Source organism: Mustela nigripes, chromosome 2 (assembly GCF_022355385.1).
Source record: "Mustela nigripes isolate SB6536 chromosome 2, MUSNIG.SB6536, whole genome shotgun sequence".
Taxonomy (NCBI): Eukaryota; Metazoa; Chordata; class Mammalia; order Carnivora; family Mustelidae; genus Mustela; species Mustela nigripes.
In genome coordinates, this window is record NC_081558.1 from 207,128,793 (window position 1) to 207,148,592 (window position 19,800).

At 48.2% G+C, this 19,800-nt stretch overlaps 1 protein-coding gene across 1 annotated transcript in view; it reads left to right on the forward strand.

Annotated features, from left to right (window-relative positions):
- Window positions 1–3,341: 3,341 nt before the first annotated feature.
- Window positions 3,342–19,800, forward strand: part of MRAP (melanocortin 2 receptor accessory protein) — an 18,660-nt gene continuing 2,201 nt past the window's right edge. Inside the window, exon 1 of the mRNA XM_059388214.1 lies at window positions 3,342–4,108. Coding sequence (XP_059244197.1) covers window positions 3,916–4,108 — 193 coding nt within the window. The 5' untranslated portion in view covers window positions 3,342–3,915. The remainder of the gene's footprint in view (window positions 4,109–19,800) is intronic.

The following is a 19,800-nucleotide window of genomic DNA, read 5'->3' on the forward strand; positions in this document are numbered from 1 at the left end:
AGAGAGAGGTAGAGAAAGCGAGCTGTGGGGAAGGAGCAGAAAGAGAAGGAGAGAGAGACTCTTAAACAGGCCCCATGCCATGCGGGGCTCCATCCCACAACCCTGAGATCAGGACTTGAGCTGAACCCCTGAGTCTGATGCTTAAATGACTGAGCCACCCAGGAGCCCCTGGAAAGCACCAATCCTAAGTGTACAAATTGATGAGTTTTGAAAAATGTTTATACCTATGTAATTCACATCTGTGTTTAAATAGAAAACATTGCCATCACACCCAGAACGTTCCCTTTTGTCTCTCCCCAGTGTCTCCCCAACGGCAACTCCCAGAGGCAACCAGTTACAAAAATGATGTTTTTTGCTAGTTTTGCCCTTTCCAGCATCACACATATAGGATAGTACTGTATGAGGTTGTACATGCTTGGCTTCTTTCCTTCAAAGTCATACCATTTTGCATTCCCATGAACAGTGCTTGAGATTTCCAGTTGTCCTATTTACTCACCAATGTTTAGCACTGTCAGTATTTTTTTTTAAAGATTCATTTATTTATCTGAGGAGGGGAGGAGCAGAGGGAGAGAACTTCAAGCAGAGTCCTCACTGAACACAGAGCCTGATCCCATGGGCTCAATCCCATGACCCTGAGATCATGACCTGAGCCGAAAGCAAGAGTCTAGCGCCCAACCAACGAAGCCACCCAGGCACCCCAACACTGTCAGTATTTTTAATATTACACAATCTGTTATATAGAGAGATATCTCTTGGTTTTATTTACATTTCCCTGATGACTAATGTTGTTAAGCATTTTTTAATGTGTGTATTAGCTATTTCCATATCTTTCTTTGTGAAGTGCCTGAGTCTATTGCCATCTTTTAAATTGGGATTCTCTTTTCATTACTGAGTTATAGATTCTGTATAAAAATTCTTTATTGGGTCTATAATTTGTAAGTGCTTTCTTACAGTACCTGACTTGCCTATTTGTTTTCTGTTCAGGTCTTTGATGAACATATTTATAATAGTTGCTTTAAGGTCATCTTCCCTCCAAACCAGAAGTCCCAGTTTTCCTGTGTCTTTGTAATTCCAGCATTGTTGTTGTGTGTGTGTGTGTGTGTGTGTGTGTGTGTGTGTGTGTGTTTATGGAATTCCAAACACTGTGTCTTTGTAATTCCAGTGGTTTTTTTTTTTTAATGGAATTCTGAACACTGTGGATGACAAATCTTTTCCAGGTCAAAGCTCACAATTCTGAAAATTAGCTCAGCCAAGTGGTCGTTGGGTTTTGCTATACTCACTCATGGGTCTGCACTTAGCAGCTGGTCATGGGTCTGCCTCCCCTCCCCCTCCCCCACTCTCTCTCCCTCCTCCTCCTCCTCCTCCTCCTCCTTCTTCTTCTTGTGGGGCCCAAAGCAGGGCTTGAACTCATGACCTAGAGATCAAGACCTGAGCTAGATCAAGAGTCGGATCCTTAACCAACCGAGCCACCTAGCCTGGAATTTCTTATACAGCTTCTTAACAGTTGTAGAAATCAAAGCCAAAACTAGTCACAAGGTCAACCCACATCTGAAGGATGGAGAAACGTGCTTTTAGCTTTGAGGGGGAGATACAAAGTCACTGTGTATACAAGGAAAAGAACAGCAGCCATTCTTGCAATATGCCATACACGTATATTACTTTGTGGGAGTGTAAATTGGTAAACTGAGGCTTTTGGGGACTATTTAGCTCTGTACCTAGTAAAGCTATCTATTAGTTATACTTCTGATACATACTTAGGAGAAATTAGTGTCTATGTCTACCTACTTATAATAGCCAAGCCCAGAAACCAATGCAAATGTTCATCAATAGAAAAATGGAGAGATACGTTATGGAATATTCACATGGCAGAATACCATATGGGAAATAAAAGGACAAAGACCACTACCTATAGCAATATGGTGACTAAAAGGACCCGACACAAAAGGATACATACGGTGCTATGCGATTAGATTTAGTTGAGGTTTGAAATTGGGCAAAACTGATCTGTAATGGTAGAACTCAGAACCTTGGTGTGTGGGGGGAAAGGGGGAGTTATCAGGCAGGAAGGAGCATGAGAAAGCCTGCCCGGGCACTGGAATGTTCTCTATCTTGATGTGAGTGATGGTTGTGTGTAAGTGTGTGGGGTGTGTATGTGACATTTGTCAAGCTGTATCTGTGAAATTTAGGCATTTAATTTATTGTAAGTTATTCCCCCATTTTAAAATACTTCTTAAAGATTTTATTTTTTAAAGTTAATCTCTACACCCAGCGTGGGGCTTGAACTCCTGACCCTGAGATCAGGAGTTATATGCTCCTCTGACTGAGTCAGGCAGGCATCCCTAAAATAATTTTTAAAGGGTGGTGATGATGCCAAGTTCATGTGGTTGGAGCAGAGAGGAGGGAAGGGCACTGGGGCCTGGCAGGACCAGAAATTGTTTTCGGCCAAGGGGAGCTTAAAGTTGAAGGAGCCAAGATGGAGGACAGTTTAGGAACTGGCAGACAGAAAGGCAACACTCCTACCTGACTCAGCTACTCCCACACTCTACATCCAGTCCACCTGTTAACCTTTGTTGTTTTTTAAAAAAAAATTTGTTTATTTGAGAGAGAGCACAAGCAAGGGGAGCTGCAGTCAGAGGGAGAGGGAGAAGCAAGCTCCCCGCTGAGCAGGGAGGCCAACTTGAGGCTGGATTCCAGATCCCGGGATCAGGACCCCCTGCTGAAGGAGACACTTAACCAACTGAGCCACCCAGGTGCCCCTCCACCTGCCCATCCCCCCAACTCCAACCTTCCAAACTTCTAAGTTCAGAATGAGAAAAGCAAAATATTATATAGTGACTTGGACAGAGTCACGTAATCTGGCTGAAATGTATAAAAATGCATACAACCCAAATTAAGGAAGAGCTGGTAGAAGAATTTTTCTGTTCAACACATCCTGCAAAGTCAGGCACATCAAACCTGGTGTCCCGGCAAAAGCTTTAGTACCTAGGGCTGGGGATACAGGGAGTCCCGGGCAAATGCACATGGGGACACGCATGCTGGGACATCTCAGCTTTCCTCTGGAGTGTAGAACAGTAACACTCCCAGCTGGGGTCTTGGAGCGAAAGGCTGCATCATTCTGGGAGTTTGGAGCTCCTTGCCCATTCTCAGAGGCTCCTCTCACATTCAGTCCTGCTCATTCCAACTATTTGGAATATTCCCCTTGATCAAATCCGTGGCTTTAGAAAAACGAAGGGATAACTTAGAGGCTCTCCCTGCAGAAACGCCCCTGTCGTCAGGGGCTGGGTGAACCCTCCGGCCCTATTGCCTAAGAGCCGGATCCGCGTGGGAGTCTGGTCCAGGCAAACAGCCTCTTCCGTCGGAACAAATGCCGCTGACTGGTTCGTTCTTGGGGACTTTAGATAAAAGCTGGGAGGTGTTCTCAGCTCCGTCGGGACGAGAGGGTTCTTTTGGTTTAATTAATTGCCTCTGCGTACACGAGAGAGGCTACTAGTTCAGGGCTGACATCAGTCAATTTCTGCCCTTAGATATTCGGTCTAAGTAAGTCAGCGATTCGCTGGTTGCTCAACAGGGCCCAGAACTGCCTTAATGTGAGTCAAGGGCACAGCCAGCCTTTCATTTTGGTCTGATTACTTTTTAAAGTCATAAAGCAAAGAGTCCTATTCGGCACCTTGTCCTTCAAGGGGTCCAGGTACCGGTTTTCCTGTTCTCACGCGGAGGGGCACGCTCGGACCTGGCTGCACACCCCGAACTGCTGCATCGCAGCTCTGTTTGTCTTGGACTTTTATCAAGGAGGGCGGGGCGGAAAGTTCTGCGCGGGGGCTGAGCTGTCAGGCACAGCCCCCTGGCCTTTCTCCTAGCCAAACAGCTCTGATAAGTGGGCAGGCCTTGAGCCCGGAGACCCACAGACACACTTGGATGACTTTACGGAAATCAGTTGGCCAGTCCCTCCGAGGGCTTGGACCCGCTTCGGATGCGCCGCTTGCCAGTGCCGCAGACATGGCCAACGAGACCAACGCCTCCAGCGCGTACGACGGCTACGGCTACGAGTACTACCTGGATTACCTGGACCTCATTCCCGTTGATGAGAGGAAGCTGAAAGCCAACAAATGTGAGTTGAGGCAGAGCCTGGGGGGTTGGCCCATGAGACTTTCTCCATTCACCTCCTGCTCCAACAGATGTCAAAGATGAGCCCACACTTGACCCTGTACACGGAGACAGAAGGAAACAGGTGTCAAATGGTGTCTGTTATCTTCTGAAATAGGCTTGAAACTAACCTGGGAAGAAACTCAGGCACCTTGGGAGCAGAACATGCATTTTAAGATAGAGTTCCTTGATGGAGTTTGGTCTGTCTGGGTTTCCCGTGAGGTAGGTCAGTTTCTTTGAATTGCCGATGTTGCATTGTGTCCACCCCTAAGATAAATGACCTACTAATTTCTATGAAAATACCCACTGATTTTAATCTTCATGGTCTCAGGTAGGACCACCAGAACAAACCAACCTCCTTTTGCTCATCTCTCTCTCGGTCTTTCTCTCTTGGGTAAGTTGGTGCTTTGGGAACAGTTGTCTCTGGTTATTCCAGCTACTGAGTCAAGATAACAAGTTAGCTGAGGATATGACTATGAGAAACAAGACAAAACAAAGTCCAAATACTGGGGACCCATTCTCTGCTAGCCCCACGTGTCGGGCTTCTTGGGTATTTCACACCCTACAACCACAAAATCTGACAAAAAGTAAGTGTGGTCACTGGAAGGAACAGGATGCTTTTTGTATGAAAAGCCAGAGAATGTGGTCACACACCAGCTCAACACTGAAATCCATTTGGATGTTATTGCTAATAAAAGGCAGATCCCCTTGGAGGAAGTCATCTAGAATGTTTTGTTAGGAGGACTTTCTGTTTCCAGTTTCCCTTACGACTTCCAGGAGGCCAGCTACTCACCCACATCTGCCCCAACATGGCACCAAAGCTTTTTGGAGGGGGAACAATAGGTTTGGTGTGTTTTCTGCTGCAAGGTATATACTCATGAAATTAAAATGCAGATTTTTGCACATACAGCTCACAATAAGGAAGATGTAGAGTTCTCGGGAGAACATGTCAGGGTTGAAATAAAAGCCCATTCATATGTATCATCAGAAGCTCAAAACTTTAGGATACATAGAGATTTGGACAAAATGTCGATTCTGCTTTTTGGTTTTTGTTGTTGTTGTTGTAATTTTGTTGTTTTCTTTAGTTTTTGAAATGTAGATTTGTATTCAGGAGAGTCTTTTTTAAATGAACATGAATTAAGTGCAATTCTGTGTTGGCTTCGGACACTCCCATCCTTTTGTGGGCCAGACACCCCACTTGGGTCGCCCCCCACCCCCGGGCTCCAAAGCTCTCTTCCTTGCTTCGAGGAGGGACACCTTTTTGCAACTTTAAAACCTTCGAACCTACAGTCTCAGCCTTCTGCCCCATTCAGTCACCCACAAACAACTTCCATTTCTGGGGAAGGTGGCTGATGTGAGCTGTGTGTGAGGTTTGAAAAGAAAAAATGTTCTTTCTTGCACACGTGAACTTGAGATACAAATTTATAGCATGGTGGGCATACAAACGGAGGCAAATAAGAAACTCCTCCCCAAACTCCCCAATGCCATAAAGACCATCTCAGTGAGGACACTTAGGGGGGGCTCAGTCGCTGGGTCCCCTCAGACACCCTACATGTCAGGAGTTTTTGACACCCATGGAGAGAGAGAGCTACTCCTTCTGACTTCTATTTCTGATGTAGTTCAGTCTTTAGGTGTTCTCTGAACTTAATTTCTGCTTTCTCTCGAAAAGAAGTTTCAGGCTAGACAAAAACTCTGTGTTAGGCTTTTTATGTCCTGTTGGGTAGTTGTCTAGCTCGTTCTAGAGGGTCAGCTAGGGGGCAGTGACCTACAGGTTAGAGGCCAGGCACGTGAGTTCCCAAGCCCATCAACTGCGGTTCCCATCTGAGCTCTGTCACTCACTAGCTCTGTGACTTTGGGCAAATCAGTTACCAAGGCCAGGCCAGATTCAGGAGGAGGGAATCAAAGCCCATCTTGCAATTAACAATTCAAAGCAGTCTCTAATTCACCATGAATATGAAAAAATACAGCAGTTAGGAAAATAAAACTAGAAGGATAGTGAGGTAGAGCAGGAGCGCAAAGAGGAACTGCAGCCTTGACTAGGCTGGTGGGTGAAGGGCTCCCCACGGCGACTGTGAGCCGGTGAGAGATCAGGCATTGAGGATGGCCCTGGAAGGAGCCTTCCAGGCAGCGGGAACACCAAGGACCAAGGCTCCAAGGCAGGGGAATGAATGCCTGCCATATTCCAGGCATTCAAGCATGAAGACACGGATATTCAGAGTGTCCGGGGAGGAAGTGGAGAAATGAGTATTGCCAGATGCGGCGGATGAGATGAAAGTTGGGTTCACCATTTTGGAGAGTGGAGTTGCCGAGGACCAGACAAGTTGCAGATGCTCACAAGGCGTAAACCAGGCGTCCCTCTCCCAGGTACCTTCAGGGAGCCCTTGCACGCGCCCACAAGGATACACATATTTCAGCGTTCACTGCAGCACTGTTTGTGATAGTCAGAAATTGGGAAGGACATCATATCCCTCCTCAACAGGAGGATGGATACATGAGTTATGATTGTATTACTATCACCAGTAATACAGAGCAGTTATAACACATGAGCCAGATCTGCATGTCACAAGACGAGCAAACTGCTAAAGTATCATGAGGTAAAAAGCAATGGGCCAGGGGCGCCTGGGTGGCTCAGTCATTAAGCGGCTGCCTGAACCTCAGGTCATGATCCCAGGGTCCTGGGATGGAGCCCTGCATCAGGCTCCCTGCTCCGCCGGAAGCCTGCTTCTCCCCCTTCCCCTGTTGCTGCTTGTGTTCCCTCTCCGCTAAGTCTGTCTCTGTCAAATAAATAAATAAAATCTTAAAAAAAAAAAAAGCCATGAGGCAAATTATACATCCTATAGAATTAACTTCTGTTCGTGCTTCATGATCCTATTGATTATAATGACGTCTCCTTAAATACCAATGAATTTGTTATAATTAATGATGCAATTAATATATATTAACTCTTAAATATAAAAACACATATGTTCTTTCTTAGGGGGGTGCACACACATAGGAAAATATAACAGCATACATCAGTTTCCCCTGGAGCGGAAACCAGGAAGATGAAAAGGGCTCTGACTTCACCTGCAATCATTTAATATCCTTTTTCTGTAAAAGGATCTGAAGCAAATATTTGGTGGACACATATTCTGTATTTCTCTACATATTTGGAACATTTATAATTCAGGTTTATCAAATTTATTTATTTATTTATTTGGGAGGGAGAGTGAGCATGTGCGTGCATGAGTTGGGGGGGCACAGGGGAGACAGAATATCAAGCAGACCCCCCAGCTGAGTATGGAGCCCTACACGGGGCTTGGTTCCAGGGCCTCAGGAGCCTGTGATGAGCTGAAACCAAGAGTCAGCTGTTTAACCCACTAAGCCACCAAGGCGCCTTTAAAAATGTATATTTTAAAGGATAAAAAATAATGAAGATTCATATGCTCTTAGTAAAAGATTCAGACAGCAAATTACTTCACTCTGCTACTCGGGAACCATCAGTGTTAGCATTTTGGTGCCTGGCCGACTAGGGTTTCTCTGTATCTTTTCATCCCTATGCACACAGACACAGACACAGACACACACACACACACACATGCCTGTGTGCACACACAAAGGGACCCCTTGTCTGCATGCTGTCTCTAAGAACTCCTGAGGGTAAATGGAGAACTCCCTTGAGTTCCCTCTGTCCCCCTTGGGCCTGTCGGTGACTGCATCGGGCAGGGCCCAGCTGGTGGCAAGTGGTTGTTCTCTCCAGCGGACGGACGAGCTCAGCTGGGGAACAGGGAGCAAGGACCTGGAGCCTGCTGGAGGTTAGGGACGATAGCTCCATGCTCTGGGCAATTTGGCAGAATTATAAACATTTAGTTCATTTGGACAGGTACCCTCTTTTTTCCTAAACTGTGGTTACAGCAGCTTGAACTGACCTAGATCTTCCCTCACCTAAGTGGAACCGTACACTGTGTGACCTCTTGTGACTGGCCTGTTTCACTCAGTCTTCATTGTGACAAGGACCCTCTTGATAAGCAGGCCATTTTGCCCATTCACAGAGCCACGTGGCAGAAAGAAATATATGGTGGGTTAGCCCAAGACCACAAAAATGACCTTGAGGTTGATCGTCTCCTGACACCAGAAACAGAGACATTCCCAGTATGGTGGTTCTATCCGAGTTCTCCAGAAGAACCGCACCAGTAGGATGTATGGATGTATGTTTCCCTGAAACACCTTCACAGACACATCCACGAATCCCGTTTTACCAGCTGTGTGGGCATCCCTGAGCCCAGTCAACTTGACACATAAAATTAGCCATCGTAGTGTGTCAACCAAGCTGGTTATCAGAGGAGGAGCTTTAGTGGTGTAGAGGGAACGTGGGAGCCCCTGGGGTCAGGAACAGTAGCTACCGCAGGACGTCCAGAGACCTGGTCACCAGAGTGGTGAATGGGCACAGGGGAACTGGCAGGGGGGCCCCAGCGTGGGGTGTCCACTTGTTATTTTCACAAAATGCCATCATGTTTCCCCATAGCTCATCAGCTTAGTCTGGAGGACTCCCTTCTTCGCCAGCATCTCTCTCCCTTTCCACTGGCTTCCTTCTTGCTGTCTAAAACATACCCGGGTCTGCATCCCTGCTGCCCTCTTGTACCATCAACCAAAGTCTCTCCCACCTGGTCTCTAAAGTTCTCCAAGTGGTGCCCACTTTCACCTTCTCTGGTCCTCTGCACCCACCATCATCTGAAACTGCCCCTTCCAAAAAATCACCCTGCACACTCACTTCCTTCCTCTCCCTGGTTTCTGTGTCTATCTTCTCTTCTGTCCCTCTCTACCTCCTTCTTCTTTTCCTACGTACACTCGTGTTAGGGTCACCAACCCCCTAGGTTTGCCTAGGACCGTCACAGGGATGCATCTTGGGGAACTGAGGCACTTCAGATGGTCATCTTGGTTCCCCTCTTCTCCTTCCAGTCCCACCTATGTAGGAATAAAGCTGCCACTATCCTCAATCACAGAAATCAGAAAAAGACCCCTACTCTGTGAACACAGTTAATCACAATTCATCCAGGGGAAATTCCTTGAGCAGTGCACAACTTGTGTAACTCTTCATGGCATCCGTGCGTAGGAGGGACTCCAGGTGCAACCATGCACTCCTTGCACCATTCCCTGTCCCTGCAATCTCTGATGAGTCTAAGCTCCCTGTTCCTCTCCGTAGTCTCTCTGAAATTGAGTGCTGGCAATTTGGTCTTTCATCCATCTCAACAAACTCCATTTCCACATCATACCAGAAGCTCACCATACCGGTCTTCTCTTCTTGCTTTTGCTCACGATTAACTCAACAATCAAAATTTTGTAACTATCCATGATAGGCCAGGCATTGCATGGGCAGCTGGAGGCACAAATGCCAAAAGACTAAATCCCTGTACCTGATTTTTCTCAAGAACGATTTTATTTTATGACCATTGTTACCTATTTTACGATGATGCTATATTTCCAAGCAGGTTACACACATCACAACATCCCTCCACCAAACCTCGTAAGATAGTAACAAGTGAGAACATAACACTGTATCTAAACATTGCAATAATGGGGCCTCAGTGTCATCTAACACTCTGTGTAACATTCAGCTTTCCCCATTTCCAGTAAGGTGGCAGGTACACATCCTTAATAAGCTGTAACGTGATTCATGGTGTTATGCTGGAGATTTGCAGAAGTGGCCGGCAGAGCTCAGGGAGGGAAGACACAAGGAAGCCTTCACGGGGAAGATGGGCTAAGCTGAATCAAAAGACCCAAAGGGACTCTGCCCAATCCACAGACAGGCGGCCCCGGGTGAGGTAGACCATTTACACTCTGCATAGGCAAGAGGTGCTTCTGGCAAGCACCACAAGGAGGGTGTTTTTTGGAAAGAGTGACATGGTGACGAAATTCTTGCAGGCCAGCCTCAGAGGATTCATGGGAGCTTCAGGGAGTCACTTAAAATTGTAGGCAGAGAAGAGACAAGGTCCAATTTGCTTACTAAGAATATCCCTCTGGCGAATATATAAATTTGAGGTTTGGGTGGGTGGCGGGTGACACAGAGGCAGGAAACAGCCACATGCCACCCCTGGAAACATACAGTTGCCACGATCTCTACCCTCAGGAACTAACAGTCTAGGAGGGAGGGGTCAGCATAAATAAATTAGGGTGCTGTAGTGTTGCAGCCATCGGAATATAAGTATGAGGGGGTCCCGGGGCCCAGAGAAGCCAAGTGACGTTCCCCAGGTCACCCAGCGAAATATTTGCAGAGCTGGGACTTCAATTCCAGGCTCTGATCCCTGGGGACTCTTTCCAGGACACTAGACATGATTAGTGGGCAGACTGTCAGCAGACCGGAGGAACCAACAGAGCGGGAACCTTCCTCTTGTCTTGCTCTCTCTAGCCCCAGTTCCTGAGTGGTGCCCTACATGATCTCTGTGGGCTGGATTGATAAACGCATGGGAAGTAGGCAGCTCCCGCACACACCATTAATTTTCATGATGGATAACTGTGTCAGTTATCAATTTACTGCCTTCAAAATACGCTCAGTGATAAATGATGGGATTCCTTTAAAGTGAGCTGGGAGTCAAGATTTCTCGGAACAGGGCCCTGGGAGTGGGGGATCTGTAGGAGGGTTGGGCTGTGGCTGGGGGTCAGCAGGGGTGTGTGAGGACATGTGGGGCAGTCGGCCCCTGTCACTGCCCCGAACATAGTCCTTCTAAGATCTTGTGGCCTCACGTGGCAATAACCTCTCTGCAGCCATCTTGACCTGGAAACTGAGGTCCCAAAACATTCCATGGCCCACAGGGAGCAGAAGTCACAAGCCCCTGACAGGGGGACCCCTACCAGCTGTTGGTCATTTGCACCCTGCCGGTGCTCTGGAGGGTGGTCGCTCGTCTGTCCAGCAGCTCCAGACCAGCTCAACATCTCTGCTATCCAGTGGCCAAACCACATCTCCACTGAGGTCTGAACCTCCCCCAACTATGTCCCTCCTTGGTGTGATGGGCTGGACTGTGTCCCCCCCAAACCCGATTCCTATATTGAAATCCTAACCTCTGGTACTCAAGAAGAACATGACTGTATTGGGAGAATGGGGTCTTTAAAGAGGTGATCAAATTATTCTGAGGTCATAAGGGTGAGCCCTAATCCAATATGACCAGTGTCCTTAGAGGAGGAAGTGAGGACACAGACACATGCAGAGGGAAGGCCGTGTGAGGACAAGCCAAGGGGAGAGGCCTCAGGAAGGACCAAGCCTAGGAGGAAGAACCAACTTCCAGCCTCCAGAATTGTGAGAAACTAAATTCCTCTTCTTTAAGCCACTGTCTTCATTGGTTCAGGCTAATATAACAAAATACTATAGACTGGGGGCTTATGAAGAACTAAGATGTATTTCTCGCAGTTCTGCAGGCAGGGAAGTCTAACACAAAGGCCCCAACATGGTTGAGTTTGGGTGAGGGGCCTTCTCCTGCTTAGGGGCTGACATCTTCTTGCTGTGTCCTCCCGGCGGGGGAAGGGGTGAGGGCACCGCTCTGCAGCCTGTCTTGTAAAGGCACCGATCTCATTCACGGGGGGGAGGTGGGGGTCTGTTTGTGGCTTAAGCAGCTCCCAGAGGCCCCAGCGCCATATACCATCCCCCTGGGCATTAGGATTGGGCAGATGAATTTAAGGAACCACAAATGTTCTGATCATAGCGCAGCCTAAGCAAACGGATACGCCTGGGTCCCCTCCTGGTTTGGGACCCCTGTTCGCTGGAGCAGGAAGGATGGAACGTGGTGAGGACAGGGAGGACAGTGGGGTCTGTCGGCGAGGCAGCCACACTCTGACCTGGAAGGCGGCCAGGCACGGCAGCTGGGCCACGGAGGGCGATGTGTCCCGGCAGTGTCCGCTCCCCATGGGGCCCGCGACCTGACTCCAGAACCCTGATCCTGTCAGTCTTGCCTCACCCCTCCCATCAGCACCGGCCAGCCGGGGTCCTTGTGGGTTCCCTGGGACAGTGGTCACCTGCTCCGGCAACCTGTGTGTGGGAAAGTGACTTTGTAGCTGCTGTGACTTCTTGAGTGAACTCGTACACTGGCCTCTTCACTGGCTGCCCTGCCCGCCAGCTGGACTGGCGCTGGTCCAGGCAGGGGTGTCCTCTTCCCCAGGAGGGGGCGGGAAGCAAGTCAAGCTGGCTCCTTCTTTCCTGGCAGGACCTTGGTGACATCTTCCGCAGCAGGGGGTGGCAGGGATACTCTTTCTGCTCTGCTAATGCTGATTGCCCTGTCTCTGGCTTTCAAGATTTTCTCGAGCACAGACTCTTGTCCTATGTGTCCCACTAACTGCAAAGGACACGTGCAGAGCTCTCTGGAGTGGCCCTTTTGCAGGGTACCAACTACCCTCTCATACAGGGTAACGGTGGTGGGGGACGGTCGACCGTCTCGAAAGAAAATCCCTTGGAGGGAAACATCCCAAAAGTTGATTTGAAGCAGTCAACACCTCTCTTAGTCTACCCGGGCTGCTGTAACAAAATATTATAGACTGGGAGCTTCAACAACAGGTATTCAGGCCCCACATTCCTGGAGGCTGGGAGTCCAAGATCAAGGTCGCAGCAGATTTGCTGTCAGATGAGGACTTGCTTCGTGCCTTGTAGACAGCCACTATCTTACTGTGGCCTCACGGGGCCTTTCTTCCAGGCCTGCAAATGAAGGAGAGAGGAGGGGGCGCTGCAGCAGGAGGCTGAGGGGAGAGGGAGGGAGGCAGGCAGGCAGAGAGTGAGAGGGAGGAGAGCTTCTTCCTGTTCTTACAAAGACACTAATCCCGTCATGCGGACCCTCCTGATCTCTTCTAAACCTAATTACCTCTCAAAGACCCCACTTTCAGGGTGCCTGGGTGGCTCAGCGGGTTAAAGCCTCTGCCTTCAGCCCAGGTCATGATCCCAGGGTCTTGGGATCGAGCCCCGCATCGGGCTCTCTGCTCAGTGCAGAGCCTGCTTCTCTCTCTCTCTCTCTCTCTCTGCCTGCCTCTCTGCCTACTTGTTTTCTCTGTCAAATAAATAAATAAAATCTTAAAAAAAAAAAAAAAGACCCCACTTTCAAACACCATCCATCTGGAGAGGAGGGTTTCCGCCCTGGGAGGTGGGGGAACATAGTCAATCCACAACATCGCCTTTCTACAGAGTCCACTATGACCGTCCTGTCTCCCCTAGAGATTTCAAATAGGATCTGGACACACACACACACACACACACACACACACTTAAGATTTTATTTATTTATTTGAGAAAGAAAACACGAGCTGGGGGGAAGGGGCAGAAGGAGAGGGAAAGAGGGAGAGGGAGAGAGAAGCAGATTCCCCACTGAGCAGAGAGCCCGATGCGGGGCTCAGTCCTAGGACCCTGAGATCATGACTTGAGCCAAATGCAGATGCTTAACCCACTGAGCCACCCAGGCACCCCCGACTGTCTATGCTGTTTTGTATTTTGCTCTTACCCACTTGACGATATTTTGTTTTCTTGTGTTGTTAAATATTCTTTCACAAAGATTTTGTGAACAACTGCATGGTGTGCTAGAAATTTCTATTTTTGAACATATAGAATGATTCTTGTTTTTTGCTGGTACAAGCAGTGGACTTGAGAAAAAATCTTCTGTTGTATGTCAAGTAAAGTTATCTCGCCTACTTTTGTCCACGGTATTTGAATTCAAGGAAGTTTATTAAAAACAAAACAAAACAAAACAAGGGCATCTGGGTGGCTCAGTCGGGTAAGCGTCTGCCCTAGGCTCAAGTCATGATCCCAGGGTCCTGGGATCAAGCCCCACGTCTGGCTCCCTCCTCAGCAGTGAGTCTGCTTCTCTCTTTCCTTCTTTGGTCCCTCTCTGTCTCTCACTTGCTATCAAGTAAATAAATAAAATCTTTAAGAGAACAAACAAACAACAACCCCCCACCCCCCCCCCCCACACACACATGCAAAGCCAGAAATCTCTACCATCCACTCTCTGTGCTACTGTTATCACGGTGTCAATTTTGTTTTCCATAATGAAAAAGCTGGCAAAAGGCAGCTTCTGGCGGGCTCAGAGATGCTCTTTTACTTGGCTTTGAAGGTCGGGTAAGGCAAGCATGAGTCCCGGTGAGGAGAGACAGAGGTCACGCTGCAGAAAGCAGGTGAGCTTCTCTGTTAACAAATGCACCTTTCTCTCCTCGCTAGTTCCTCTGGGTTGGATCTCCGACCCAGTCAAACAGATCAGAGAGATTCACCTCCCAGTTCTTCACCTCGAAGCAGAGGTACACATCAAAGGCAGAAGGATGCTGGGAATGGAGCCATGAGCCAGGGATGCTTTAAGGTGAGACAAAGAAGGTCACGTGGTGTGGCTGGTTGAGATGCGGAAGATCAGGCTGGGTTCGACTCCTGTACCAAGTAGAAAAGGAGGCAAACAGAAGGAAAAATACCCAGGCTCAGGTGTTTACCTAACAAGCAGAGAGGATTTTAAAGATTTTTGTGTTCATGCCCATACACTGGAATTTATCCGTCAAGGCTGGGCAGAGCGCTGGAAGCATCCAGGGACTGATAGACATATTTTATGGAGCAGTGCTGACTGGAAGGCTCTGGGTTGCTCTTTCCCAGGGCTGGCTTGAAATCTGGTGTGATTTTGTTAGAGGGACTTCACAAGGATCTGTACCCTTGTGATTTTCAGATATGACTTCTGTCTCAGGGAAAGATTAAGAATTTCCCCGACACTGTCGACCAAGTGGGAAATGCAAATCCGTTTTCTTGAGGCTCTGCCTGAATGAATCATATGTTTGCTTTTCTAGCTGTCCCCCTTTCAGGGGCTAGGCTTAGGGGAAAACAGTTCCATATACCAATGTTACAGTTACAATATATGCCAATGTTACATATTACTGTAACACAAGGACTCTCCAGATACGCCCTGATGCTCCCTTGCAGGGAGCGGTAAGATGGATTGATTTCCTTCGGGTAGGAAAGCTTTCATGGTAGGAAAGCCTGCCTGGCTTTCATGCTGTATTATTTGCTTCTCAGGTCAATATGTCTTCTTCCTTTAATTATGGCTTGGGAAAAATCTATCATAGCTCATATCGACTTCCACTGATGTGCCGGCTCTGGCAGTTTCAATCAGAAGGCAGTCTGTTCATCTGCTGCTCCCAGAACAGAAACACACCACTAACCCATCTCTTTTGAGCATAAGGCAGAGAACTCAGTGAAAAGATTGAGCCAAACACCTACATGTAACTCTTTTCTCTCATCAGAGCAATCAGTTTCATGTTACAAGTTTAACCGAGACTACAAACTCTTCAGCAAAAGTCCAGCCTTATGGATAAGACATAAACAGTGAAAGTGATTTTGTGTCTTCGCTTGGCTCAGGTCATGATCTCAGGGTCCTGGGATCGAGCCCCACATCAGGCTCCCTGGTCAGTAGGGAGTCTGCTTCTCCCTCTCTCACTGCCTGCCATCCCCTCTGCTGATGCGCTCTTTCTTTCTGTGCCAAATAAATAAATAAAATTTTTTAAAAATGTTAAAAAAGAGAGAAAGTGATTTAAACAAGATATGAGACTGTTTACCTCGGAACGAATATCCCATCAAAGTAGCCCCAGCTAGAGGTGCTACACATGAATGATTCCATTATTGCTCCCAAACTGCTTGGGGCTCTTCTTTTGGAACTGACTGTGGTAGTGACAGCATCTTCTATGGGACATCTACAGTGATAAACTATGTATCTCTTTCGAGGGTGGATTTGCTTTGGGGAAATAGTTAAGAGTGACCCTCAACCAATCAGGTGAATGGAAGGGATGACTGAGCTATTGGTACCGCCTGGGTGATGAAAATAAAACATGATTTTTTACAAAGTAGTAGTACTTCGTAAAAATAAGTACTTCTACTTATTTTATGAAGTAGAAGTACTTTTACGAAGTAGTGTGTGTGTGTGTGTGTGTGTGTGTGCGTGCACGCACGCTTGCCCTAGATGATAATCCCAAAAGAAAGCTTTACAAGTGTTTATGAATCTTTGGTAAATGTTTATAGATGTTTAATCAGGACATGTATTATTTCAGGAAGATTTATATGATTCTGTGATAGATGATTATTGTGAAAGCTAGCATTCATTTGGATTTGTAAGTTTGGGTATGGTCATTTAAACAGTCAGCTCTTTTTACTGATTCAGTGAAGAAGTTGGTTGCAGTCAACAGCACCAGATGGAAGAGAAGCTGGTTTCTGTCTCACAGAGAAGTCTGCAGGACCCTGTGCAGGGTGGGCTCCATGAGTTCCTCAAAGACAGCTTCCTTCCAGCTCCTTGTTCTGCCGTCCCCCGGATCTGCCCCTTATCCTCACCCTTCAGCCTTTCTCTGGGATTCACATCCAGGTTCCCACCAGCAAAATGGAATACAGAAATAGGAAGGGATACAATGTTATCTGAAATCTAGCAGGCTCTGCAGGAGGAAGTCCAGCAGCAGTCCAGTAACCCACACTCACATCTCATTGGCCAGAACCCTGTCACATGACCATATCTAGCTGACAGGGGGTCTGGGAAATGTAGTCTTTATTCCAGGCAGTGAAAGGCAGGGCTTCTCTTACTATGTAAGAACCTACAAACATTAGGATTCGCAACTAGCTGTCTGTACCGCGATTACCTTTACTCATATCCCATACTTCAGTGGAGCTTGAAGCACACAGTGGTATGTATCACTTGCCCAACACCCTCTTAACAGAAAAAATAATTTTAGTACTATTGATATATCATTTCACAACCATTAAACAAGGAACTACGCCATGGGCATTATATATACATATTATTTAATCCACCTAAAAGTCTATCTAACACAGTCCATCATCCCATTTAAAGATTTAGAGATGCAAAAATCTCAGATTGCCTCAGATACCCCAGCTAGAAAATGGCCAAGTCAGAATTTGAGTTCAAAATCGCCCACCTGCATCGCCTAGGTCCTTAACCCAGTTGTTGTTCCCCAAAGAAGGGAAAAGTCTTGGAGTGAATCTCTGATCAGGACTCTGGGACCCAAATGTTGGTAGCCTTTGGAGGAATGCTAAAACTGAGGTTCAGCAGTTCACAAAATTGAACAGCTCCAAGGAAGGATGAGAAACTCCCTCCCCCACCCCCGGGTGGAGCCGCACCATTCCATCCGAGCCCCCTCTTGTCGACCAAGTGCAGATGCCTCGCTCCCCTCATTCTGCCCCTGTGGGCTCAGAAGGGAAGGAAGGAAGGAGGGGAGGCTGAGGGGGGAGGAGAAAAAGGAAGTAAATTAGGAAGGGGGAGGGAAAGGGGGAGGAGAAGAGAAGCGAGGGGGAGGAGAGGAGAGAGGGGAGGAAGGTTTTCCATGGTTGGACCAGTTTCCTTGTCAAGCCAGCCTGGGGTTCCTTGTTGTAAAAACCAGCTCAGGGATGTTTACACATTTCCAGCCCTGGGGAATGAGGTCTCTGGACCTGGAATGAAATGTTCTCTCCAAGCACTTTGAACCTTCAGTAGGAAGAGGAAAAAGAACCCTATTATTATTATTATTATTATTATTATTATTATTATTATTATTATTTTGGCCGTCCCTTTCAACAGAATGTTAGGAAAGAGAATTTAGTATCGGAAAGGGCCAGTGGCTACTGATCCCCCCTTTCAGTCTGAAAACAACTCAGATCTCACTTCTCTGAAGACACTGTGTCCTGTGGAAGGTGTTACTTCTTTTCCTGTTCAGTATGTGGAGATAACTGACCACGGGCCAAGCAGACACGTGTGAGCCCAGGAGAAGGGGCGGGGGTGTCCCAGCGGCAGAACTTTCTGAACCTGTTTTCTTAGAGGCCCCGACAGAACTTCTCTAGCTGCCGGAAGATCTCAAACCCTGTATGATTTTTATGGAGACAGAGCAGAGTGGTGTCTGCCTAAATCCAAAACATCCTTACAGAATTAAACCAAAACTTCTGAAAGCATTTATTCCGTGCCACTCCAAGGGTTATAAAAGAAATTGTGACTGGCCGTTGGAACCGAAGCAGGTGTTCTAGAATACTGAGTGAGCAGCCAGGGAATGGTGAGAACTTCAGGGGCTCCTTTTTGAAAGTCCTTCAGTTTCGGGCAGACAGGAACAACCTCATTCCCTATTTCCTGGGAGCCCATATACCCCTACAACTGGTCAGGGTTCTGGGGCACCACCAGCGTTTCTCAGGTCAAGGTCAGAGAGGAGAGAGGTTGTGGGAGCCAGCCTGGAGGTCTTCGTTGTCCTTGTCTTTCTGGAGTTGGGAAGGCCAAGTTGTTGATGCTTCGTGACAAGGCAGTGGGGATCTGACTCCTTTGGCGAGAACTGCCTCCCTTCCTTGTCACTGTTTTTGATGCTGTCCAGGTCTAAGATGAACTCTTACGAGCCTTCAGTTTCTCTCCCTACCTGTCCCAGGTCATGGAGAGTAGAGGTGACACCCTTTCCTCAAGTGCCATTATTTATTTACCGCCGGGGTCTTCACTTCCGGCTCTATGTAGATGCCGAACAAATCTCTAGCTACCTCATTCATTCATTCAGTGATTCATCATTCATTCATTCATTCTGTTCGTTTCCTCTTTTGCTTACCCATTCATAAACGCTTTTTTGTTTAACAGAACACAGCGCAAGTCTGGGCAGGTGTATCCCTGGAAGTACTGGGGGGTAGTGCAGAGGAGGCTGTAGGGGGAGGAGCGTGCGGGAGAGAGGGGGCAGCCATTTCCGCTGTGCTCCTGTGGCCCCTCTGAGTCCTTCACAGCCTGTGGTGGCACCTGGCACGAGTGGGTGCTTAATACATTCCTGTGGGTGATCAGCCTTCAGTAGCCTCCTTTGCTCACACGTGTATATGTCTAGCAGGTCCAGCTGGGGGCATCCGGGCCTGGGGGCACGAGTGTGTCTGGGATAAGATCCTCAAACACACTCATCACGAGCCTAGTGTACTGTGCCCATAGCCGCCATCGATCACCAAGAAACACTACCGTATTGCAACAGTGCCTCGCAACTTGCAGAATGTTCCTGATCTGGAGTCCTGGAGGACAGCACCTCCTGGCCTGTCAGGTTCTGCCTAGGGCCCCCAAGAGGCTAACTATGTTTCCTAGTTTTCCTGTCCCTTCAGCCTCTGGCCACAAATACAGGCACAGGGTAGGCTGCACGCAGGTGATCTTCCCTCCTGTCGCTGTCCTCCGTCCCCACATTGGCCACGTGCCCCTGGAAGAAAGGGGCCAGTGAGGCCTCGGTTAAAAGCTCTGCCCTGCCCGCCACGGGAGCATTCCAGCACCCCAGTCTCGCCCACCTCCTCCTAAATCTCTCCGTCTTGGGGTCTCTGAGGCTGCCCCTAATAGAGCAGTCCCCAAAGGCCCCTGCCGCCCTCACAGGGGAGGGGAGGTTGGCTGTGTACGAGCTGCCCACAGCCCTTTCTTCTCCCTCTGAAGGAGAAGGGGAAGGGGAGCAGCAGCGGCTGAAAAAGCAAATCCAGGGGGTCCCTTCGTTTCACTGGCTGGTCTTCCCTCGGCAATCCCCTACCTGGGCCTGCCGCTAGTTGCTCTGGGAAAAAGTCTCTTCCCTGCGGCCCTGGTGCTCGTGGAAAGGTCTTCCCAGGGGCGGCTGCTGAGAGGCTGGGAGAGGAGACAAGTCCTCTCCTCAGGCCCCACTGCCCGGAGCTGTGGGCTCCTGTGGCGTCATGCTGACGTGGAGACGCCCCCCCCCCCCCCCCCCCCC